The sequence below is a fragment of the Akebia trifoliata genome, chromosome 6 (genome assembly GCF_017979445.1).
Source record: "Akebia trifoliata isolate Shusen 1 chromosome 6, ASM1797944v1, whole genome shotgun sequence".
NCBI classification, from domain to species: Eukaryota; Viridiplantae; Streptophyta; class Magnoliopsida; order Ranunculales; family Lardizabalaceae; genus Akebia; species Akebia trifoliata.
The window spans coordinates 22,895,673-22,922,379 of NC_141380.1; the positions used below are offsets into that span (position 1 = coordinate 22,895,673).

General features: G+C 38.8%; 1 protein-coding gene across 3 annotated transcripts in view; it reads right to left on the reverse strand.

The window, feature by feature from the left end:
- Nucleotides 1–21,537: 21,537 nt before the first annotated feature.
- Nucleotides 21,538–26,707, reverse strand: part of LOC147400426 (agglutinin-like protein) — a 29,072-nt gene continuing 23,902 nt past the window's right edge. The window contains exons 7-9 of one of the 3 annotated variants that reach the window (XM_086446105.1): nucleotides 22,158–22,267; nucleotides 21,897–22,055; nucleotides 21,538–21,801 (exon numbers count right to left, since the gene is read on the reverse strand). In XM_086446105.1, the coding sequence (XP_086302231.1) occupies nucleotides 21,937–22,055; nucleotides 22,158–22,267 (229 nt within the window). In that variant the 3' untranslated portion in view covers nucleotides 21,538–21,801; nucleotides 21,897–21,936. Of the gene's footprint in view, nucleotides 22,056–22,157; nucleotides 22,268–26,707 lie in introns of all 3 variants that reach the window. The other 2 variants (XM_086446106.1, XM_086446103.1) reach the window with 2 other exon arrangements.

A 26,707-nucleotide genomic window follows, 5' to 3' on the forward strand; every position in this document is an offset into this window, starting at 1 on the left:
TGGGACGACGTTAGCCAACCATTTAGGATACGTAGAAACTACAAGAAATCCTGCTTCAAACTGCTTCATGACCTCATCTTTGACCTTGAAGGCCCATTCAGGCTTTAGTCTTTTCAGTTTCTGCTTGATTGGCTTACTTCCAGGAGCAATTAGCAACTTGTGAACAACGAGATCTGTATCTAACCCCGGCATATCTCTGTATGACCAGGCGAAGACGTCCTGATAGTTTTGTAATAGTTTGACCATTTCTTCTTTATGTTGTGACGTTAATAAAGCTTCGATCTTGACAATTCGTGGGTCCTCTTCGGTACCAAGATTGATTGAATCTATATCTTCGATGTTTGGCTGAACACCTTTCTCGTGATGTTCTACCAAGTTTTTTATTTCCTTGGATGGGTACTCCATTTCGTCCTCAGACTCTTCTTCTATCCCTATGAGGTCGAAGTCGAGTTCAAGATCGAAATCATACTCATCCCTTTCAAATTCTGTTTTATCTAGGTACTCATTTGATCTAGACAAATCCCTTGAAAACTCCTTTTTTAGTTTTTGAAAAATATATATTTTTTTTACAATTTTGAAATCTTTTTTATTTTTTTGATTTTGGAGAAATTTTCGATTTTTTTACTTTTTGAGAAATATTTATTTTTTTGTGATTTTCTGGATACCTGAAATAAGAAGAACAATCATGCAAATTTGTTAAAAATAGGGAGCCCTCAAAACGGTCTTTACCCGAGGACGAGGGCTTGTTATGATCCTCAGGCAAATTGATGTCGTCTAATGGTATTTATTTTAGGCCTCAACAGCCTCAAGTGTCAATGGGAATTCTTCCCAGTTGTGCAATGTCTCCCCTTCTCTGAGGGGGTGGATGAGATGAGCAAGTGATTCGTTGGATGATTGGGTTGATGGTTCAGAGATGACCATGATCTCCGATGGTTTGTTGTTCGATTGGGGCATAGTCCCTCCCAAGCTTGGTGGGATAACGACTGATGCCCAATCAATGCCCGTGGAAAATGGTGATTATTTCTCGTGGCTTGTAGTGGATTCTAGAACGGTCTCTGATGGACTTTCATCGGAATCCCCATTGAATAGAACATCAATGTCTTCTACGAAGGATTATTGGGACTCGACAACTGGGTCTTCTTGAATGTGCATAGGTTTGGATTTTACCACTTTTGGCCTTTTGGTTGGTTTCATTGGCAGTGATTCCGATAAGCTATCAGGTCTAGTATGTGATTTTGGGAAGCTGATGTTGATATGTGGAACTCTGCCTAGATTCCAAACATTTGGTTCACGGTTTTGCCTTCTTGCTAGTCGAAGCTCCTTCTTCTTTTCATTTATTTATGCAATATCCCTTTTTGTGGGCCTAAACCCTAGACCAAAATAAGGAGTATGTTTTCTTGCTTCGACCGGTGTAGCTTTTCCTCTTCCTCTTGGTCCCAACCCTTGCTTAGGTCGATAACCTGTATTTTTCATGACTCGACCAATCATCAGATTTGTTCTTGATAGTTTTGCCTTTATCTTCTCTTTTCCCTTCTCAATGTGATTAACAACAGCAGATTGGTAAGAGTGGTACATCGCCTTATCCTTCGTCATCTCGATGTCAATGAATGGCACATCCGGAGCTTTTCTAGCTGGAATAAGATTTTCTGCAAGCACTGATATCATTCTTTGCCCTATAATGAATTTGACTCTTTGGTGCAACGAAAATGGTACAGCTTCTGCTATATGGATTCATGGCCTGCCCAGTAATAAATTGAAGGTTGTCAGGATCTCTATGACTTCAAATGTCACCTCGAAGGTGTAAGGACCTATCGTGATCGGTAAATCCACCTCTCTCAAGGAATCTCTTCTTGAGCTGTCGAAGCCTCGGACAACCTTGTTGTTTGGCTTGACGTGTGACCAATCAGCGTTGAGTTTCCAGAAGGTCTCAAGCGGACAAACGTTAAGCGCTGAGCCATTATCAATCAGCACCCTGACAACCATCATGCCCTTACATATGACCATAATATTTAGTGGCTCGATGTGCCCCGTTCCTTCAGGCATAAATTCATTCTCTATGAAAATAATAGGATTGGGGGCCATGATCTGGCCAACCATTTGCTCTAACTACGCCGGCGAGGTGGTTGCAGGTATATGTGATTTTCCCAGGACTCTAAGTAATGCCTCTTGGTGTTCTTCTAATTTCTACATTAGGCCCAAAATACTGATTTGAGTTAGCTATTTGTTTAGCTGGTCCACGATATTATGCTCACTCTTTCGAATGAGCTTAATGAAGTCTGCAGTCTCTTCGTCTGTTATTTTTGCCTTCTCTTCTGTCCTGTCATCCTTATATAGTTTATCCTTTCCCTTTGCTTCCCTTTTTTTTCGTCTGTCACCTCTTTTGCAGTTTTTTTTGTTTCTTCTCTGATGTTCACCTCATTTTCTGACAATTTCTTGCACTTCCCTTCTTTTGTTATACGATCAATATCAGCCACCGTCGCTTTCTTCATTATTTCTATCCCGGTGGTTGTGGTGATAATGGTCTCATAGCTCCAGGGAACTACCTGATCGGAGCTATAGGGAAATGGTTTAGGTGAGCATATGGTTATGGGAGGTGGATCGAGTTTCACATTGAGGATGAGGGGTGGTGGTGACGATTTGGATGTGATAGTGGTGGGAGGAGCTATATGAGGATTGTATGGAATGACGAGTGGTGGATGTGAGGAGGAGGTGTATAGTATATGAAGGGGGGGTCGAGTTGATCCTTGAGGAGTTGGCGGTATGTATGGTATAACAAGATGAGGTCGGGTTGAATTTTGATGAGTGGGGTGGATGGTGAGGTCGGCCAATCTGAGTGGTGATAGTGAATTTTGGGATGCGTTTGTTGTGTAGTAGTTGACCGTGTTAACCGTTGATGCCTTGGATTTCTGGGTTAGGTGGACCCTCATTTTTGTCCCAATAGGTGCTATCAAATCCGAAGGATTGAAGTCGAGTTTTCCGCAGATGACATTTACCCTGTGCCCACTCCCTTCCCCATTATGAGTAGGTAGGGGGTTTTGATTGATATTATGTTGTTGGGGCGGGTTGGCAGGCCCATCTAGGATGAGAGCCTTTTTATCAATCAGGTTCTGTATTTGATGCTTGAGCTCTCAGCATTGGTCTGTAGAGTGCCCTGGCGCACCCATGTGAAATTCACAGAACAGGTTAGGGTTGTACCCTGGCCCTTTGGCAGCCTCGAGGTTTGGTGGATGTTTTACCAGGTATTCACCCTTGAGTAGGATTGGCAGTAACTCTGATAGTGTCATAGGTAACCTAGTGAACACTCTATTTACTCTGTTGGGTCGTGCTTGCTGATTTTGCCCATATAACGATGCCTGCTGTGCAATTGGTGGAGGATTTGCTCGAAATGGATTATGAGCTGGAGGGTTCCATGTTGGTAGCTCTGGTGCCCATGAAGTCGACGGTGCTTGTGGTCTTGGTGCTGGTGAAGGGATAAAGAGGGGTCGATTCGGCTGTACGTTATTGACTTGAGTTTCTTCCCTCTTCTTTCCTGGAGGCACTGGCTTTCTCTGAGATGGAATTCCTGTTGTTGCCCCTAGACTCGTGAAATCAAATATTAGACCAGTTCGGATCCCGTCCTCGACCCAGTCTGTTACTTGTACCAGATTTGAAAATGTGCCTGTGGTGTGCCCTACCAGATGAGTATAGAAGGCATGCTCTAGTGTCGAGATAAATGTAGTGTTCATCTCTTGTTCTGTCATTGCGGGCCTTACTTGTGAAGAGGACTCTCGCCATCTCTGTGCATACTCTTTCACCGTTTCCCTCTGCTTTCTTGTCATTTTAGCCATGTCATTCCGGTCCAGACCCACATCTGTATTGAACCGGTAATTTTGCCAGAACATCTCAGTTAAGTCCTGCCAGTTTTTGATAAGCGTGTGGTCAAATCCAGAAAACCATTTGAGTGCCGGTCCCGTCAAACTCCTCTGAAACAATTGCACTAACAGTCTGTCATCCTCGCCATACTGGCACATGGACCCTACCCGTTATATTTTTCAAGCTCTAGACACTTGAACTTGGCCGGTAATTGAGCATTGGGGTAGAAGCACAGATCCTTGAATTGGGTTTCGCTCATAGTGTTGAGGCCTTTCATCCTCATCATCTCTTCCTACAGAGATTCGATTTGCTGAGCCAATTTTTCATCTGTTGCACTTTTGGCTTCCGTAGCCCTGTATTCACATTCATCATCGGGAATGACCACCGGGGGTGGTCGATTCTGTGGATATAGAGCGGAGGATCCTGGTATTCAGGCACTGTAGGTGGCATTGTGGTCTGTGGTCCCTGTGGAGGTTGCTCGGGTAACTCTTGATTCGACCCGGATGCGTGCTGCTGTATCGTTTGAGTTTGTAGGATGCTGGCATTGGCTAATACAGTACTTACTATCTTTTCTTGCCTCTCAATTATCTTTAATAGTAATGTGATTTGTGGATCGATACCAGACGTTTCGGTTACTGAGAGTTGTACTGGTTCAGAAGAACTCATGGTGACGGTAGACGATCTGAGAAAATAGGGAAGCACTTTTGGCTGCTTGTATTTCTTTCACTTGGCCACCTGTGGGGATAGACGACCAAGTGTTACTATCTTATTTACAAAAATAAAGATGCATGATGTTTTATTAAGTCGGGTAAAGTTGTTTATTATGAGTTTTAGCGAAAAGGTAATTTCTCGGCGCAGAGACGACATCAGCACGGAGTTGGTAAAATATTTTACAAAAGAATTACATCAGCATGGAGCTGGCATCGACACGGAGTCGGCATCAACACGGAGTTAGCATCAGCACGGAGCTGGCATCGACACGGAGTCGGTAAAATATTTTAGGAAAGTTAATTTCATCAGCACGGAGCTGGCATCAACACGGAGTCGGGAAAATATTTTGAAAGCAGAATCATCTCAGCACGGAGCTGGCATCGACACGGAGTCGGGAAAACATTTTGAAAAAGTAATTTCATCAGCAAGGAGCTGGCATCGACACGGAGTCGGGAAAACATTTTAAAAAAGTAATTTCATCAGCACGGAGCTAGCATCGACACGGAGTCGGGAAAATATTTGCCTTGTGGTGTTTCAGATCACTCCCCATTAAAATTGGTGTTTCCAAATAATTCTAAGGGGGGTCCCAAAGTATTTAAATTTTTTGCGTTGTGGATTGGAAAACCAGGGTTGAAAGAAATGATTTTTGATTCTTGGAATCAAGATATAAGGGGAACTCCTATGTTTAAACTCACCAGGAAGCTTCGGATGGTTAAATATGCAATAAGAGAATGGAATAAAAATTATTTTGGTAATATTCATGGTCGAAAAGAGAGGGCAAAGGAGAAATTGTACCAAGAACAACAAATGATTCAGAAACAGCCAATGGAGAGTTCATTGCAAAACCGGGAGGTGGAAGCTTTGAGGGCTTATAATGAGGAACTAGATCTTGAAGAACAATTGTTCAGGCAAAAGTCAAGGGTTCAGTGGCTTAGAGAGGGGGACAGAAATACCAAATTTTTTTATTCTTCAGTGGCGACAAACATTGCACGAAATGGAATAATGGAGTTGGAAACAGATCAAGGAATTCTGCTTAAAGATGAAGATCAGATTGGAGCTTGGGCAACACAATATTATTCTTCAATGTTCCGTAATACGAACAATTCTGTAAGTTTTACGGTGCCTTTTAATTCTAAATTTTCTGAGGATCACGTGCATATTTTATCAAGACCTATTAGTAAGGAGGAGATAAAATCTGTTATTTTTTATTCCCCGATAAATAAATCACCAGGTCCGGACGGTTTTGGAGTTGAGTTCTTTATCAATTTTTGGGATGTTGTTGGTGAAGATGTATGTGAGGCGGTGATGGATTTTTTCAAGAAAGGGAAGTTACTAAAGGAGATCAATGCAACGTTAATTTGTTTGATCCCTAAGGAAGAGAATGCCAATCGCCTTGAAAAATTTAGACCCATTGCCCTTTGCAATTTCATTTATTAAATCATTTCCAAATTGTTAGCTAATAGATTAGCAATTTGTCTTCCCCAGATAATTTCTCCTAATCAATCAGCTTTTGTTAAGGGTAGAAAAATCCAGGATAACATTCTCCTTGCTCATGAAATGGTGCACAATTATCATAGGTCTAACTCTCAGCAATCCTTTTGTGCAAAAATAGATATTAGAAAAGCCTATGATTGTGTTAATTGGGAATTTTTGAAATCAATTCTCATTCAATTAGAGTGTCCTATTATTTGGGTTGATCGAGTTATGGAATGTGTTTCCACGCCTAGGTTTTCAGTTCTAATCAATGGGTCGTCCCATGGATTTTTTAAAAGTGAAAGAGGATTGCAACAAGGAAACCCTCTCTCTCCTTATTTGTTTACAATAGTTATGGAAGCATTTTCTTGCATTCTAACTCAAAAAATTTCTTCACATCAATTGAGTATTCCTAATATTTCAGGTGTTCCCGGAGTGTCACATTTGGTATTTGCAGATGATATTCTTATTTTTGCAAATAATGATGTCTCTTCAGCGTCATCTATTCGAGATACCCTGAATCTCTTCTACAATGTTTCAGGTCTTCAAGTAAATGATACAAAGAGTCAAGTCTTTTTCAGTGCATCATGTAAAAATCAAAATCATATTCTGATGATTCTTGGTTTTTTGAAGGGGAATTTTCCTATTAAATATTTGGGTCTTCCTTTATTCTCTTCAAGATTAACTCATTCTCTTTGTCAACCTTTGATTGATAAAGTTTCAAAAAGGGTGGAGGGGTGGAAATCAAAATTGTTATCTTATGCCGGGAGATTAGAGCTCATTAAATCGGTCTTATCTAGTTTCCAATTATATTGGTCGGCGTCTTTCAATATCCCGATAAGTGTCTTAAAAAAAATTGAAAATATCCTTTATAATTTCTTGTGGAGTGGTCCTTCTCTTGGTCGTTCTATTCATCCTATTAGTTGGGGAAAAATTTGTAAATCCTTTGATAAGGGAGGCATTGGCATTCGACGACTTAGGGATATCAATAAAATTGGCAGGGCTAAATTATTTTGGCGTTTGTTGGAAAATAATTCTCTTTGGGCGGAATGGATGAGAGCAAGATATGTGGGTGAGGCTGATGTTTGGGGATGCCAACCTCCAAATAGTGCTTCTTGGGCATGGAGAGGTATTTTGAAGGAAAGAGAATTTGTGAGGAAGCATGTTCGATTCTTGATTGGGGATGGTGAAGGCACTAAAATATGGAGAGACCCTTGGCTACTTGAAGGGAGTATTATTTCTAGATTTGGAAACCGAATTATTAATCAATTCGATAGCCATAAGAATGCAATGATTCGAGATTTCATTGTGGAGAATAGATGGGTGTTTCCTAGACCATATAATGATCGTATGGAAGAAATTATGAATATTATTTCAGCTATACGAGTTCCTAAGATGTTGTTAAAAGATAGAATAATCTGGATACTTACATCAAATGGTCTATTTACTACGAAATCAGCTTATGATGTGTTAGAAGAAGGTCAGGAATCAGTGGGATGGAGGAAGATCATTTGGAGTAAGAAGGGCATTCCAAGGTTTTACTTTATTACTTGGTTAACGATTCAAAGGAAATTATTGACTGTGGAAAATATTAACAAAAGGGGATTTAAATGGATTTCAAGGTGTGTCTTGTGCTGTAATAATCAAGAGATGAATGATCATATTTTCTTTGAATGTCCTTACACCAAATGGATTTGGAATAAATGTTTGCAAAAGCTTGGAATTACAAGAGTTGGAATGGGTACAATTGAAGAGGAAATGCAGGTACTCAAAAGCGTCCAATTCCAGGAAAAACAGGTTTCTCAGATGTTGTATGTAATGTTCTGTGCAATTATTTATCTTTGTTGGAAAGAGAGAAATCAACGGCTATTTGCTGAAATATCTGTTCGAAAGGAAGTGATTCTAAAAAAAGTAAAAGAGGTAGTGAGGCATCGATTTGATGGGATGATCGTTGTGAACATTAATACAGAGGTGACGTTGCAAGTGTTGAAGAACTGGTCATGTGGATTTTCATTGATTCCAAGATTAATTCAAAATCTAACATGGATACCTCCAGTGACTAATGTGCTGAAAATTAATACAGATGGGTCGTTATCAATACAAGGTGCTGGTTTTGGCTTCATTGGAAGAGATACAGAGGGGGTAATCCAATTCATTGGCTGGAGTAATAGTGAGGAAGAGGATATCATCCAGATCGAACTTCAAGCAATATTGGAAGCGATGCAGTTTGCACGAATGAGGGAGTTCAAACGGGTTCTGATCTCATCAGATTCGATATATTCTATCAAGTGCATAAAGGGAGAGTTTAGTCCGTCATGGAAGTATGTAGAGACGCTAATGGAAATCACAAATCAAGGCCGAGAGTTTGACGAATGTGATTTTGAATTCCAATGGAGAGAAGCAAACATGGCAGCGGATTATCTAGCTAAATTGGGGGTTGTTTCGAATGGTTTTTTTATAATTCAGGATATTTCCAATATTCCTCAAGATCTTATAAGAATTGTAGAAGAAGATTCATCTTGTATCTACACTCGTTAGAAGTGTTTCTTTTTAGGGAGGGGTCCCTTAAAACCCAGCTTATCAATAAAAAAAAAAAAATATTTTGAAAAAGTAATTTTTGAGATAAATCGAGTTGGAATAACCCATGTTTTTGGTAGCCTCCAATTCAGTTCTCTGAAATCACCGCCGGCCAGACAGATCTCCAAGGAAGAGGCGGCGCACAATGGCACTCTTAAATCACCTTGTTCCCTGAATAGACGTAGTCTATCCCCCTCGTATCAACAAGGTAAGATCTTTCTAGGCACCGACTTTGATCAAGGACTGCAATTGGTGCTTTCTGAAATCTTTATTTTTTATTTTTTAGTTTTTTATTTTTTTAAGAAATTTGAATGCATTCGAGTTGATTGGTCAGTTGTTATCCTTGTTAGATTATGAACTTGGTTCGAGATTGAATATGGATCTGGGTCTTAGACCCAGTCGAAACGGATCTAGATTGTGGACCCAGTCGATATGGATATGGATCTGTGTCGTAGACTCACTTTGAAAATGGGTCTGGGTCGTGGACCCAGTTGTGATGGATCTGGATCTGAGTCATGGGCCCAGTTGAAAATGTACATGGATCTGGGTCGTGGATCCAGTTGAAAATGGATCTGGGTCGTAGACCCAATTGAGGTGGATCTGGGTCGTGGACCCAGTTGAAAATGGATTCGGGTCGTAACCCAGTTGGATTGGATCTGGGTCGTAACCCAATCAGATCGGATCTGGGTCGTGGACCCAGTTGGTTTGGATCTGGGTTACGGACCCGGCTAAAATGTATCTGGGTCGTAACCCAATCAGATCGGATCTGGGTCGTAGACCCAATTGGATTGGATCTAGGTTGCGGACCCGGCTAAAATGGATCTGGATCGTGGATCCAGTTGAAATGAGTTGGATCTGGGTCGTGGACCCAGTTGGAATGGTTTGGATCGTGGGCCCGGGTTAAATGGATACAAGTGGGGGTTCGGTTCACAAAATTGTTTTGAGTTGGAAAGCCCGCAAATTCTACCCCTCATTTTTTTTATTTTATATATATATATATATATTTGTTTTGTTTGAAAACATTGATTAACAAAATCCACCTTACTTAATTTGTCCCAAAACTTAGGATTTTCCTAAGGGTACCATCACCGTTCGATCAATAGTAAGTGGGCTTCTTCAAAATGGACTGTTAAGTTCACTCTGTATGGTCGAGCTCACTCTGGTCCGTATTAATGGCACGGATGTAACCCTCATTCTGTTATCCGTGTTTTGGGAATGGATGAGACATTTACTGTTTCAACTGTGCTCAAAACACGGGTAAAGTAGTCGTTGTTTCAACCGTGTTCCCAACACGGATGATGCTCATTTTTGTCCATCCGTGTCATGGACACGGATCAGAAAGAAATCCAATTTCTAGAAATTCACAGAATTGTTTTCTTTGCCCCTGTTTTTCATGTCTCCCTGTTTTAAGTCCTTTGCTCATTTGTTTTTTCTTTTGTTTTGAACATGATGCAACAAGCATTCCCTCCCCTCCACCTAAGGGGATATAAAAGGTGGGTAAAATAAACCTATGATTTAATTGCCACTTTTAGACTTACAACTTGGGCTTCAAGGCCCGACAACAACTAAATCAATACAACTTTTGTCCGGGGGTCGATGTAAAACTTTAAACTTGTGTCCTAACATTGTCTAATCGGGCACATGCATGAGTTTAATAGGTGGCTTCACGACTACCCGATCTTCAAACCTCGATGCATACCGAAATACACACGTCGTTAGTTGGTGATCGGATTTGATGTGTTCATTCCCAACACTTGAAATAACGATTTCAAGCCGTAGAACTACTAAGCATCGGGGATAAGTATATTGAGGGTAGGGTGGCTTGGAAGTGATGCTATGCTCGCAAGTGCACACGTGCCATTTTTTTTTTTTTTATTCTTTTCATCGACCCCCTTACAATAATACAAGCAACAAAAAATAAGTAAATATTACAACGTGTACATGTGAGAGAAACAAAAAGAAAGAAACATAGGAAACAACAAATGAATAATGTTAGTAAATAAACAAAATCTTTTTTCTTTTTTTTCAAAACAACCGAGTTGTCACGAGGGATGAGCCATTGTTCCCCAGTGGAGTCACCAGCTGTAGATACTTGGATTTCGTCATTACGACGGCCACATTTCCGATGAATTGGAGTCGCCACCATTCATATTGTAAGTGGGTGTGAATGATCACCCGATGCACATTTTTTGAAAAATTGCCATTTTGGCATTTTAGTGACTCACGATGGATAAGGGGTAATCAACCTTGGGATTCGGGTAAGCGGCTCGGTTGGAGAAAAGGGAAGGGGTTAGGCACCATTTTCTCCCCGCCAAGTGACGGTAACCTCAACATAATTCGGTCATTTTGATTTTAAAGAACATTGGAAAATAAAGTGCCACGTGGAAGTGTTTGTACCCTAGATAGAGGTTCATTTTCGGCTTGATCATAGGGTCATTTCATTGATGGAAATGACCCTTATGAACCTTTAGCCTTGGGGTCCATTCATTAAAAAAAATAAAAAATAAAAATAAAATAGAAGAATGGGATGTTAGAAGAGGGGGGAGGAGAGGATAGAGAGAAAGAAGGGGGGTGTTTGTTGCACCCACCTTGTATCGTTGATCCTATTTTCTTCTTCTTCTTCTTCTTTTTTTTAAATTCTCTTGAGTCCTTAGTGAGTTGAGAGTGAAACTTTCCTTTTTTAGAAGATGATGTGAGAGAGTAGGGAGGATAAGTAGAGATAATAGATTTTTTTCTTAGGGAGACTTGATAACCCTTTTTGAAAGAAGGGGAGGGGTATTTATAATGTTTGGAGAATGGTTTGAGGGATATAATACGGTGAAGAATTGAGAGAATAGAGAATGACATGGGTTTTAGAAGTGAAGGTTATGAAATTTAGAGTGTAAGTGAGGGTAGTTGTATAAATGAGAGAAATGGATTGTATTTTAACCCAAATGCTTTGTATCTTACCCAAATCCATTTGGGTAGAGTGTTTGGTGGGATGAGATGAGTGATGGTTGATGGGGGAGTGGGGGTGTAAGAGGGTTATTTAGAAAAGGAGTGTTAGGTTGGTTGAAGAGGTGAGGTGTTTAGATTTAGGAGAATGAGTTGTGAAAGAGATTAGTAAATTGGTTTTTGGGAGGAGGAAGGGGATGATGCCATGTGGCATATGTGATGAGAGGATGAGGTGATGAGATTGGTTGATTAGTTGATGGTGGTTGTTTGATTAGAGAGAGAAGTATGGGTTAGTTAGTTGATGATGAGGGAAGTATGGGTTGAGGTGATTTTGTTGGAGTGTTTTAAGGGTGAGTGATGGGTTGATATGTAAGGGATACGGGTGGTGATGTGGGTGGTTGATGATGTTAGAAAGTGGTGATGGATTAGGGTATGGGTTGAAGTGTGGGTAGTTGATGATGTTAGAGAATGAGGATAGGTTAGGTTAGGGTAGGGTATAGGTTGAGGTGATTTTGGAGAGAGGTGATGTGGGTTAGATGAATTGTTTAGAGAATGATGATGGGGGTAGGTGATTAGATGAGGGAGGTGAAGGGTGGTGATGACATGTGTCATCCTTTGGTGTGAAGATTGTGATTGGTTGATGTGGGTAATAGTTGATGGGTTAGGGTTGTGGGTTGGATAATTGGATATGGATAGGGTGATGTCTTGTAGGCTTTGGTGTTGGGCTTTGGGGTTGTAGGTTATTTTGAATTGGGTAAAGCTTGTTTTGGGTTGAATTTTGAGGGTGAGTAGGTTTTAGGATTTAGGTGACATAGGGTTAGTTTTAGGTTAGGGTGTAAGGTGGGAAATTAATTTAGGAGAAGGTTAATGGTTTATGGGCCTCGAATGGGTTTAAGGTGTTCTTGGATTCGGAGATGGAGTGGTGGAAGTTAGATGAAGGATAGGCGTCCCAAGTCTCACATTTTTATTTTTTTGACTTTTTTTTTGGACTTTTTTGCGATCATTGATTTAATCAAAAATGCCGCATGTTGGCAAATCGGGCTTTTTGGGCTCGTTGAAGGATTTTATTGATTTTTTTGATGTAAGCGTGGAGCGGTGAAGGTTGGGATAACATATGATGGGTCCAATCCCTTTGGTGGGTCCCTTAGACCATTGGGTGGTCTTAGGGGCCTTGGTTCAATTAAATTGCCACTTTTCAGCGTTTTGGGCCTTAGAGGCCCGTTGGCTTATTTTGTTAGAAAATTGGTATTTAGAATGGAGCGGAGCATGCCGAGCTATTTGGTGGACCTATTAACCCATTGAGAGGTGTTAGAGGCTTTGATTTGTCAAAAATGTCAAATATTAATACTTTGGGCCTTCGAGGCCCGTTGGCCAAATTTATCGAAAAATCACTGTTTTTAGACCCTTTCGAGTGAGAGCCCATTCAAATTGGGGTGTCTACAGGAAGGTGTTAAGCACTCAAGGTTGGTCTCTACTACAATCTATCAACTATCTTGTGGCCAACCTAAATGGAATAGGTTCGATATGCTATCCTAAGAGCAACGTTTTTTATCATTTCAATGTGGCTTGATTCGGCCAATGATTAGGCCTACGCGTGTACAAAAATGATTATCCAAATATCAATGAAAAACTTGTATCAAGATTAACCATAAGGTTCCCATGCAAAATTTTATCCAAATCACATTTGAGATTTCATACGATTGGCAATCGATTTTCAAAAAAATTATCTCAATAATGAATTGATTAAGGAATGTCAAAGCATGGAAATGATTTCTATGGCATATAAACAACCCAACGAACAAGTCAATTCAATGTGCACATTTCATTATATAAATCGATTTTCATGTCTCATTATGTCACTAAATTGGTGAGCCAACTTGGTGTGCACATTTTAGATTAATTCAATTTTTGTGTCATAGATCACTCCTAAAATAGTGAGTCAACCTGTAGAGCAAGTCTTAAAAATAAATCAACTTTTAAGCAATGAAACACTCCTCAAAACAGGGTTGATTCAATATGAATTCACTTGAAATTATACAATTCTCATGCAATGTGGCATCCTCAAAATCGGCTTAGCCAACCATCCGGTTCAACTAAGGCTCACCTTGGACCAAATCAAATGTTAGCATCCAAAAACATGATCTAATGCCACGGGGTTGAAAGACATGAAATTCTGTGAAAAATAAATAAATAAATAATTTCCACTGTGGACTTTAGAGTTCGATGTTCATCCATTTTCAAGCATCATAGGTCATGCCCGAAAGAAAAAGGTAAAAAAAAAAATTTTTAAAAATAAAAGATTAATTCTGAGTTTTTTTTTTCCAGAAATTTAGAAGAGCATGGTGTCAGATTGCCACTTGATAGTCCACGTGGACTCAACAACCTTTAGTAAGATTTCAAATCTTAATAAGTGAGACTACTCTCTCTCTCCTAACCATGTATAAAGGCTAATATACCCTAAATTTAGTGGTAAACTTTGATTAAAGAAAAAAAAGAATATATATTTGTTTTCAAAACTAGGATTCTAAAACGATAGTTAATGGATGTTCAACGAATTCCCACAACAATTAAACTACATGAAAATCTCAGTTCATTTAAAAAAATAAAAATAAATAAATAAATATAAAAGTTCTTGAAAATGGAGGATCACTAGATTCTCAAACTTTAAGAAATTCCAATGGTGGAGAAAAAAAAGAAACTTTTTATTAATTTATGTTTGTTTTACAAAAAAAAAAAAAAAAGTTCACAGAATCTTGTCTCCTATATCCCTATGGCATCAGACCAAGTTTTTTCCTCTTTGTTTTTGTGTGCGTTGGCATATCTTCATAAGACTAGGCAAAAACACCTTTGAACCTCTTTAGGAGATTTATCATTTCTTTACGCTATTCGAGTGTCAAAGTGGTTCTGATTCTTATTTCTTGGGGACTAGTTTTTGTACCAATATTTATTTATTCGATTTCTTCCATTTAAGGTTGAGCCCATTTTTCATCTTCTTGTTCAATTAGTTTGATTATTTCAGGGGGAATTCTTTCATCAGAAGACTCTTCCTCTAAAATTGGATTCAATTTCTTATTGCGCACTAGGTAATCAGAAGTCTCCATTATAAGCCAGTACCACGGCTAGACACCAGAGATATCCATGACTTTGTGCTTGGTTTGCCCAAGAAAGCTCTTGGACTAAAAGTGGTGGCAATTTTCGAGAATGGCACATTTTTTCTCATGAAGAATTCATCCCTACCACGTAAAACTACAGAAGTATCCGAATTAAACTATAAATTCGTATAGGGCCATCGAACCGGCCCAACCAGAAACTAGAGCTGTATGCATTATATGGACAGCAAGCAACCGACCGGGATCATTCAATACGACGGTATGAACACGATACCAAGGTAAACCCATGGAAATACTCCTTTATCAAAGAAAAATAGACACAACCCAATCAAGCCCTACTATTTATTATGTATTCAAGTTGAGTGAACCAAGTCAATAACTCGGGCCAATTAAAAAACAGAAAGATCAACCGGTACATGTGAGAATATTTTATAAACAAGTATGAAAACAAAGCATTTTGGGCGGAATAGATCTACTAATTCTTTGATTCCAACTAGTAAGAAGGATCTTGAACTAAGAAATAGACCCGTGAAGGGGTTAGTTTGCACAATAGGCTTTCTCACGGGTTAAGCTCTCCTAGAAAGTTGGAACAATTTCTGGATGAATGCAAGCCTCAATCTAGGGATAGAACTAAAAATGTATTTTATACCTTGTACCTCATTCTGATTTTTTGACGATTGTGGACTTGTTAGGCATAAGTCTCGAAGAGCCTCCATTGCTTACCTCTACCTACTATTCCCAAGTGTGCCAACCATCAAGAAAGCACACAATCGAAGGAAGAGGTAGCAAACACAGGAAAGAGGCAACCGAATCATAGGGGATTTGACTGATAACTAGATCATTCCAAGCAAGATTCACCAATTAGATCATCTTCTCATGAGGGTCAATGTAATATGAGATGATTAAAGGATAAAGCAGCCTAGATAAGAATACCCAGGACCCCATGCAGGTATGACAGGTATCCAAGAGGCCAATGAATGATACCGAGAAAACAACGTAATTGACTTGAGCACTGAATGAAGAGAGGGAAGACAAGAAAGGAGATAAGTCTTTCTTGAAAAAACTGAACTTCAAATAAAAAAAATTCTAAAAAAGCAAAACTGGATATTGGATCCTAGTTGATCAAATTCAAAGTTTTACTTATTACACCCCAACTCAAGGTAAAAAATGAACAATTAGAATTTAGATTGAGCAAAGGTGTGGTGCTGATAGTAATCTTCATGTTAGGAGAAATTGAAAATCAACCAATTTTAAAAACAATTAATCAATATCGATCAGTATTGAAAATATAATAAATCAATCCGAGCTAATCCTAGCTACCCAATCAATCTTAAAATCATACAAATCAAACCAATTAATACGTTGATCAAAATGAAATTTAAATCAATTAATTAAATATAACTTTTCTATAAAAATTCACCAAATTATGACGATCGAACCTTTTTAATTGACCTTGAGTTATTCCAATTGGCGGGGGGGTTCGCGATACACCAAGATGCATTGGATCATTGCCCATGTATTTTTCTAATGTAAAAGAACTTCATGCTTGGCAATGAGAGAGAGAGAGAGAAAAGTCCCATAGGAACTCAACCTCTTCCATTTAGTTCGGCCAAGGTCACCAAACTATGAGAGAAAGGGAATCCCAATGGAACTCTACCTCTCTCATCCATCTCTATAAAACCATGGCAACACCTCCTTTATGGAAAGGGATGATTACAGCTGAACAAGAAAGACTTAAACAAAAACAAAAAAAACACCACGCCTAAAATAAGAAAAAAAAAAAAAAAAGATAAAAGGAGAAAGAGAAAGAAGAGTTCTAGCCACTGACCATAACCTTCTGCCCTCTTCTCTTATCATCAAACTGAACTCACTTTCAACCTCTTTATCCCTCATATCTCAATCGAACACACACTCTTCACCAACTTCTCCACCTTCATTTTTTTAGTCTTCTTCTCCATTTCGTTCAACCCAAACTAACCTTTATACTCACTTCATTACAGTCCTATTAGAGTCCCCTTATAGCCTTCAGTTCAGTCCTCTTCTCCACTACATCACCATGAACCAAACCACACACAGCCTCTCCATTACCTTTTCTTTCGTTCAGCCATACCCATATCTTCTACTAGTCATCTCTTTCATTCAATCATCCTAGCCATCTTCTCCATTTTTGTTTTTTTAAGTTTTTTTTATATATTCAGTTTCATCCCTACAAATTCACTCCATTCGATTCATCCATAGTCCTGAAACCAGTCTTATACATTTCGGTTCAAACAATAGAGTCTTCCATTGCATTCGGTCACAACAGCTCATAGAGTCCCATTGCATCCAGATGCAAACGTGCACTAAGAGTAACATGAATACAAGAGTTACACACACACAAAACCATATGCCTTAACTGACTCGTCTTCGTTTCCAGACCAGTCTCCAATAGCTTCTTTATGCCTCTCTATCCTTTACACTTTGACGCCACGATGCATTAGCAATGCCAATCCGACCTTTTAACGTTGTTTAAAGAGTCCTCAAGAGCTTGGAAAAATAATGGAATAAAATCCCTTTTATAGGAGTTCCAATTGAAATGCCTAATTTTAGAATAATAACAATTCTTGGACAGCAATCAATTCAATAATCTGGCTGATCAATTGATGAAGCCACCAATCGATTGACAATGCTGGTCGATTGATCGATGTAGAACTGCAGGTTTTCACAGAACTTTTGAAGTCCATCAACACATTAATTCACTCAATTGATACTAGCTTATTTTGATTGATTGGGCATTTTAACAAAACGATTGGAACACAAATTAATTGATCTTTGCAACATTCAATAATATAAATAATGAGATTAAACAAATCTTCTAAGTCCATTAAAAGGCCACTAAGTCACTTACCATCCTAAATGAGTGTTGATAGTCAGTCCGCCAATCACAAGCACAAACCAACCACGATCTTGAACCCAATTACAGACCCATCCAAATTAACTTCGCGAAAAAAAAAAAAAAAAAACATGGAATGACTCTTTAGATGACACAAATTGCAAATAGACTATTTCCATACACAGTCGCTAATAGCCAACCTAAAGTCAAAAACTTCATGGGAATATAGGATCCGGTCCGCTTAGAAAATGTCAGAGCCCAAACCAGCAAAGACATAAAAACCATGCAAATTGTTCCAGACATTTCAAAACTGAGGGCACTCGAGCCAAAAAAAAAAAATCCAAAAAAAAGGTAGAATTTAACAATCAAGGGATAAATTTACTGAACTAATATTTGATTTTTAAAATCAATCATGACTAAAGAGCCCAACTCAAGCTTCACAAAAAAAGAAAAAGAAAACTGAAAATAGCTGATCTATCATTATGCAGAGTTGGAAGGGAATCTAAATTCCGAAGAATGTCATTCCTAACACTATGAAAACCCTATAAATGAAATACATCATCACTAGTTGTACCTATTTCAAATATAAGAAACCAACAAGCTAAATCTCCTACGTCAGCCTTAACTTAACCAACCTACAATATAACCTAGGGGCATTTTATGGTATTTTCATACCTTGTTAACCATCTCACGATCAACGAGAATCAAGCCATGAAACCAAACGTCATGATTTCTCCCAACTTAACATGTATAGAACTTTGAGCCAAATCTCATACCAAAATCCAATCCTCTGCCTTCATGGAAACATTCATGACATTTTGCTCTATGAAATAAAGAACCACCATTATTTTGTCTCTAATTGTAGAAATTGGAAGTGCTGAGGTAAGTATGTCAGCTTTCTTCAGATTCTTTTCATGAACAAAGAATCCTTATCGCCGCCAATACAATGTTTTCTATAATTCAAGTTCAAAAAACCAACTTGAAAAGAAACTCATTCAAGATGGACTTCCCCACTTGTAAAATTCTTCAATAAGCATCATCGTCCATGTTTTCCAACTGATTGCTCATCATAGAAAGCTTCTATATTCCCATCTGCGCCCTTACCTAAGACGTCATTGTTTTGCCGCCCACATTCAGAGACTCCCTAAGGTTCTCATATTCAAAATTCAAACCTAAACTCCAATTGTCCATCTGATTAGCTGCATCGGAGATCAAACGAATCATCAACTTCTCCTCCATGTAGATCTTACTCAGAATAATCAGTAATAACTGCCTCCTTAACCATCTTGAACATCACTTTTCTGTGGCCTCTCCATAGTCCATTATTGGAGCCTCACGTGTAGTTATTCCAACTGTTCTTGAAGCTATTGTTTCATACAATATAATTCTCCCTTGTCACCAGTCGTGTAAAATTTCAAGAATTCACCTTCATCCAACAAGTATCTTCCTCATCTCCTTGTTTACGATAGTAAGAGCAATAGGCATGAAGAAATCCATAATCCATTTGTTTTCAGCAGCCGCATACACAGTTCAGATATATCTTCCCTAAAACAAGAGTACAACCTTTACTTGATTAAATGTGGTGCCTCAGTAAGTTGATCGATCACTGGAAAGAACCTCATCAACCATTGATGAAAAATCCATCCTAAACAACGGATGGATCCTTGTCAGAAAACTGAAGAAAGGAGTCCACTTGCTCTCATAGTTAAAAAATCCAGAGATTTCCAACCTTTCTTTTAACTATACCATAGTCATTCATTTATGACTGAATCAAAAAGTTTAGAAGAACATGATGGAACTTAATAGTAATAGCATCACATGAACCCACTAGTTTCCATCCAGATATCACCCTTCGACTAGCTTCAATATGTGGTTGGTATATCAATAATCACCCTTGAGAGGAACTTTCTGACAAAGAGCAACCATGAACTTCGAAGAATCTGCAACACCTTCATCAGGCAGACAAGAAAACGACACTGGTTCACCAAACCTATCAGTTGGCCTCCAGAGAGAGCAGCCATTCGCCACCATTGTTGTGGGTTACATAGAAGCAAGATTTGCTAAAGATGGAACTCATTTAAACTTCTATAAATATATTTATATTATAAAGAAGATTAATGGATGCTCAAGAATAAAACATTATTTTATACTGATAACAAACATTTAAATTATTAAAACTTAATTATTTAACAAAGTTGACTCAGCTGAGTTTTCACAAATTTGATGAGAGTTTCAAAATATTGGACTCATCTTGGATTAAGCCAATGTGATGAGATGTCCATCAACTTACTCTTGATCCTCCTACTGCCACTTTTATTTATGGTGGGATTATTGCATCTCTAGGATCTCCTTCATCTAGTCTAGCTATTCCTCCAGCTAACAGACTGAGGAAGACTCGATCCTATAGATAGTACCAAATTGTTTAGGCAAAAAATTTGAACTTGAATTCTTGAGACTGCGTGCACAGATTACTTTCTTGTTTTCCTTGACATTACATAAGAGTACCTAAAATGATAATTTAAAGCTCTAGTCAAAAATGGGAACTAAGCTAAGTATTCAATTTCAATGCCTTGGGCTAAATCCATTTACCCGACTATTTATCGATTTTTCTAAGGGTATGTTTGATTGCATGGAAAGTCACTTTCCATGGAATTTGAAATCCATGGAAAATTAGTTGTGGAAAATAGGTAGGGTTGAAAAATCAAATTCCATTGTTTGATTTCGCATGGATAAAATCATGGAAAAATATAAGAAAAAAGAAAAAGAGGAGAAGGAGGAAGAAGATGATAGGAGGGGGAGAGGAAGAAGAAGATGACGAGGAAGAGGGAGGGGGGAGGATGTGGCGACGAAGGTGGCGGCGACGGTGGCGGCCATGACGGCGACGAGTACGGTGGTGGCGGCCACGACGGCGACGAGTACGGTGGTGGCGGCCATGACGGCGACGGCGGCGGTGGCGGCCACGACGGCGACGGCGGCGGTGGCGGCCACGACGGCGATGGTGGCTGCGACGACGGCAACGACGGTGGCGGCGGTGACGGTGGCGACGGAGGTAAGTGAGGAAGATGGGAGGGAGAACGTGGTGGTAGTGGTGGCGGATGAGGTAAGGGATGGAGAAGAATGAGAAGAAGAAAGATAGTAGGTGGTCGGAGACGGAGCCGATGGCGACGGCGATGGTGATGACGGCGATGACGACGATGACGAGGTTAGTATAATGGTGATGGTGGTGGTGGTGGTAGTGGTGGTGATTGTGGTGGTGGTGGTGGTAGTGGTGGTGGTGGTGGTGGTAGGGAAGAATTGGTGATGGAAAATATGAGTGGATTTCATTTTCCCACCCATATGGGTGGGAAAGTGAAATCCATGATTTAGTGGACTTTTTGAATGGGGTGGAAAATGAATTCCATTTCCATGTGCAATCAAACACTTGAAAAATATCATTTTCCATGGAAATTGATTTTCCACCCTATTTTCCATGTGCAATCAAACATACCCTAAGTTCTTTCCCGACCTAAGGCTCCCAGGGAGTTGTTGCCTTGAGCTCATCGATCCCGAATCTCCAAGTATTTGTGCCCTATTAGAGATCCCTTATGTTGTACCCCTCTTCATATCACTGACTAAATTCTATCAAGCACATGAGATTATTCTTTATCTATTAATTTTTTTTACTTTAGATCATAGATTCCATTTACGGTCGTGCTTAAGGCTCCAAACTAGTCAATTTCTATTATTCGATAGTAAAATTAATAGGTTCTCATCAAGTATAAGGATACGTCCTCATTCTTCAGTGCCACACTAATAATGGTGCTATTAGTGTTTTTTGGTGGTTTCAACGTTTACACCTTCTAGTAGAATTTCTTCAGCAATCTGACTTCCATCACAAATTTGAATTAGAAGCCGGCTGGTTATATGCATCTCAAGGTGACGTGTGCAATCCAGATTTTAAATATGGGCTCAGGCACCACAGTTTAGATCAATAATCAACCAAAAATATTGAAAAACATAACAGAGAAGTTGAAGACAGTCAATAATTAACTAATACAATTACAAAATAAATTAAAACAAGCTAAGGTTTACAAGTTGGTATTTAAAATCTCTGGACATCAGGAGTGCATACCAAACTCATAACAACAAATTATCTAAGGACTAATTGTAATAGACAGAACACAATTATTTTTTTCAACAGATGAAACACAAATTAATTATTACACTTAAATACTATTTCAGAGTCCATGAATAAAAGTCTTCATAAGCCATGCTCGACCAAGATCCAGTTAGCTGACAATGAACAAGCCTCACTACCAGAAAATCAGTGCAATGTGTACAAGAAATGTAAGTGAATATATACAGAAGGAAATAAATGAAGGGATTACCGTCATTCTTTATTGCAAGGCTTCAGCCTCCATAGTTCCCTCATTCCGTTTCATTGTTGGAAGTGTCCTCAGGTGTGTTCATGTAAGCATTGGTTTGAAACTGATCCATGCCTTGGGGTGCGGGCAATGTGCATGGTGGGTGAGATAAACTTTGTGAACCTGTTGAATAGTTGGGTAAGGATCCCACTGACAGGTTGTTTAAACCTTCTGTTTTGCATTCATGAATGTGTTTAGCAGAAATAGGTGATTTGTGTGTCTTACCACCAATGACACGTCCCATAGAAGATTCCAAAGGCCTGTGAAAGAGGAAATGAGCCACGATACGGTCTACTGGGTTTGTCTCCGTTTCAGCATCTGGCATTCTAGTTAATCTGCAAAAGCAAAAAGTTTTATGAGAGCAAAATTAAAAGAGAGCTGCCATTGGCACCCCAACTTTTACTTATTACACCCCAATTCTTTTAAATTATTAATTACACCCCAATTAAAGATTAAAACACACTATTCAAATATTAGAAAATTAAAAAGTTTTATGAGAGGAAATTAAAAAAGAGAGCTGCTATTGGCACCCCAACTTTTACTTGTTACACCCCAATTCTTTTAAATTATTAATTACACCCCAATTAAAGATTAAAACACACTATTCAAATATTACAGAGATTTGGCACAAGTTAATAATCAACATTACAAAACATTATAACACTCATTGAAACAATTTCATTAGTTGTTTACAGTTCGGATTAGGCTCATATAAAATCCTAAACCTAAAAAATAGACATAACAAAAGAGAGATACTATTGGCACCCCAACTTTTACTTATTATCAACTATTTACTTTTTTTAATTGGGCCGTAATAAGTAAAAGTTGGGGTGACAATAGCAGATCTCTAAAAAAAGGAATCAGGTTTGTGCTCTGTGGAAAAAGCATCTCAATATCCCCAAACAAAATATTTTTTGTTGGTTGCTGATAAAAGAGCATCACACTATGATATGAGTATGGAATCTCAAAGTGAAGTGATAATGTTTTTCTTGGAAGGAAATGCAGAAATAGCTGGCATAATGATTTTCAAAGAAATAAAATAAAATGTGAGGATTACGAACTTGAGAGTAAGATCCTAAAAAATACGACAGATCCCAAGGTTTTCTGTTTAGTTTCTAAAGACCAAGGGTTTAGAAAGCACAATCACATGGTTGTTATGCAATGTACAAAATTGGAAAAAAGCAACGTTCTGAAAATATTCAAATTAGCTAGCTAAGTTTAAGGAAAGAGAATTGGTTGTCAATGAAAAATCTGAAAAAAAAAAAAAAAAAAAAAAATAGTGATACAATGAAGGAAAAAAGAACCAAAGTGAAGTGGGCTAGGGAATACAACTTAGGTGGATCTGGTCATGTCTATTACATCATTTTAAGAACCGGATTTTGAGATAGAGCAATCAGTATCCATGAGTCCAGTTTGACTAGGCTGATCTGATCAAAGTCGAATGATTCAAACTCTCTCAAAATGGTTGAAACAAATTTCAACAACAATTACACTTGTGATGGAGGGAGCCAATCAAAACTGGTCAACTTGGCCCAAGTTTTTCAAAAATTCTAACAAATTCGGATGAGTCAATGAGATAACTGATTCACAGTGGAAAACTAACTCAGTGGTCTCCAAATCCCTTACAACAATTGTAAAGATAGCTAGTGATTCTCTGTCACTGAAAGGAGGAACATTGATAGTAGAGCGCCATTGGCTAAATCTACCACTTGTGGAAACTCAGTAAACATTTTTCTATTTTTGATCGAAAAAAACTAGATGACCAATCCTAAAAAGTACAAGACCACAAAATGACAACTAAACCAATCCTCTAAGGACTTACAATATTACACTTTACACCAATAAAACATAAGACCGAAGTCGGATAAAATAACATACTCCACAGGCAGAACTTTGTCATAAAAAATTCTACAATTAATCTCCATCCACAAATTCCAACATGTAGCAAAAGGGGTGATCCTCCAAAGAAGCATTTTGGATGAAGAAAAACCACGACCCCAATACAAACGAGAGTGTAGAAAATCACAGACTGAACCAGGGAAACACCCTACCACTCGGAGAGCTAAAACAAGCACCCGAATCTTTCTAGCCAATGCACAATGGATAAGGATATGATCCGCCACCTCCTCCCACCATTCATTACACAAAAGTTTGGCCCAACAAACCCTCTTCTAATAAGCTGATCCGTGATTTGGATCCTTCTCAACATTGGCACTCACATGAAAATGAAATTTTAGAAGGAACCTTAGCACCCAAAAGGAATGCCGTTGGAACTGAATGAGCATTGGACTGGTTTAAAGCATTGTAAACGGAACTAACAAAAAAACCCATCCCATACGCCAGTCCACACCCTACAATCCACATGGTCAAACTGCATCGAAACTGACTCAATACAAGTAGTAAGTCTAGGTATGCGTTCAATCTCCCAATTGTTGAATGATCTTCTAAATCCAAGATCCCATGAGTAGTCCAGGCCACTTTTGCATACAAAGGCCTCAATAGGCTGCTTGTTTCTATCACCTACAACAGTACTATAAAGTCCAAACACACAAAAACAAATCACCAAGATTATAGGGTTCTAGAAATCACTCACAAGAAGAGGCGTTTCACAGCCGTAATAAGCATAATGCAGTTACGTTATTTTCCTTATTAGACAGCACATGACATAATATATATACTCCTTTGGACAAACAACTATAAACATAAGTGAAATGACCTAAATGCCGTTATTTTTACCAAAAGACTGTTAAAATTAAATAATCAGCAATTCTACCTGAAACAGATATTTAAAACATTTAAATTAAAGACTACTAAGCCGAATCCAAATATTATTTTTCAAAAAAAACAACGTAACAAACTGTTTTCCAAATCAAATCCAGATATATTTGACCCACAAAATCCCTAAAATCTTTCTTTGGCAAAACTCCTAATTACTAAACCATTTTTGTGCCACTTGGTTGTACGATTGCTGACATTTTTTTTTGATAACCAAATTTTTATTAAAGGAGGACAAGAAGTCCTCAAAGGGGAACGGAACAAAGCAAGGAAAAAGAAAAAAGAAACAAGAGCAACAGAGAGCAAAAGAAAAGAAAAGAAAGAAAAGAAAAAAAAACCACTCCACTCCAAGCTTGAGTCACACACTACAAACAAGCTCCCACCTAAACAAGAAATCCTCAAAGTGGTAACCTTTAAGCTCCACAAACTGCTTACACCAGTAAAACAACAAACCCACAATGCTAAAGACGATCTCCTGCATGGAATGCTCATTCCCTTTGAAGATTCGCCTGTTCTTTTCTTTCCACAAATCTCAATAGATGGCCGAAGGAATAAAATTCCAAAGTATCCTACCCCTACCAAGAAAGTATGTGGACCTCCAACAAATCTAACAAGAAGTGAACTAAATGAGGGCACACCAAGAGGTATTAAACAGAGATAGAAAATAAGACTAGACTTGATGAGCCACTCACAGTGAAGAAGAAGATGGTTAATAGGCTCTACATTAGACTTGCAAAGAGAACAAAACTCCACAAGGACTACACCCTTTGTTCTAAGATGATTGTGAGTGAAAAGCTTATCCATGGTCGCTAGCCATAAGAGAAAAAAAAATTTTGAAGGGAGGGTCGAGGACCAAACCGAAGCAACAGGGGAGCCAATAGAAGGTAACGAGTTGATAAGGGATGTCACCACTGGGATTTCCCAGTTGTTAAAATTTCTTTTGAAACAAAAGTCCCTAGACACATCCTGGCCTATTCGCAGTAGAAAGGAAGAGACAAACATCATTTTTTTGGAAGACATTGCAAAAAGTCCAGGAAAACCATTGTGGAGAGGGGAATCACCACACCACCAAGAGGTTGATCAGGACAGTGGTAACCTGAATGAAGTTGTAGCAAAGTCTTCTACCTTTGCTGACCAAGCAATGGACTTAGATGAGGAGTTAGATTAAATGAGTGAAGGTACTCACGCTCAAGAGAGAGCTTTAGAACGGATGGATGCAAGATTTGATGCAAGAAAGATTAAAGTCTGGCAGAAGCTGATAACAGTCATAAAAAATATCCAACAGATCAAGGATGATTCAATAGTGGTAAATCAAGGTGTAGAAGGAAGCCCAGGGCATGGGGGCAAAGGGGAGAGGGTTCAAATCTTCAATGATTCTGTCGTCTTGGAACAGTATGGGGTTGAACGATCCTATGAAGTAAAAAGAAGTCAGGGATTTTATTGTCACTAATAAAATGTTTCTAATGGGTTTGCTTGAACCTAGAGTTAAAAAGGGGAAAAAAAACAAAGATAGGATCATGTTTTGGATTAGGCCTTTTTGGGATTCTTGTGATAACCATGCCTTTGATTAGGATGGAAGAATATGGCTTATCTGAGATAAGGAAGTGGTCAATGCTAGAATAATCCATATGTCCAATCAGTAAATTCATGCAAGAAGGGAAATGCTTTCTTCATGTCTATGGCGTATGCCCCCAACAACTATAGTGAAAGGAAGACCTTTTGGAGGGATCTCAAATGGTTGTCAACTCAATTGCCTTCCCCTTGGATAGTGGTGGGAGACTTTAATGTAGTGCTAACTAATAAGGAGAAGGTTGGGGGGTAGAAGAACGGCTAATGGTGCTACAGAAGATCTCCAAAAGTGTATGTTTAACACTGGGTTATTGGACCTTAAGGCTATTGGCTGCAAATTCATGTGGAACAATAAGCAAATTTCAGGAAGAATTGTCACCAAGCTTGACCGTGCGGTGGGTAATGCAAGGTGGGTGGACACCTTCGATCAA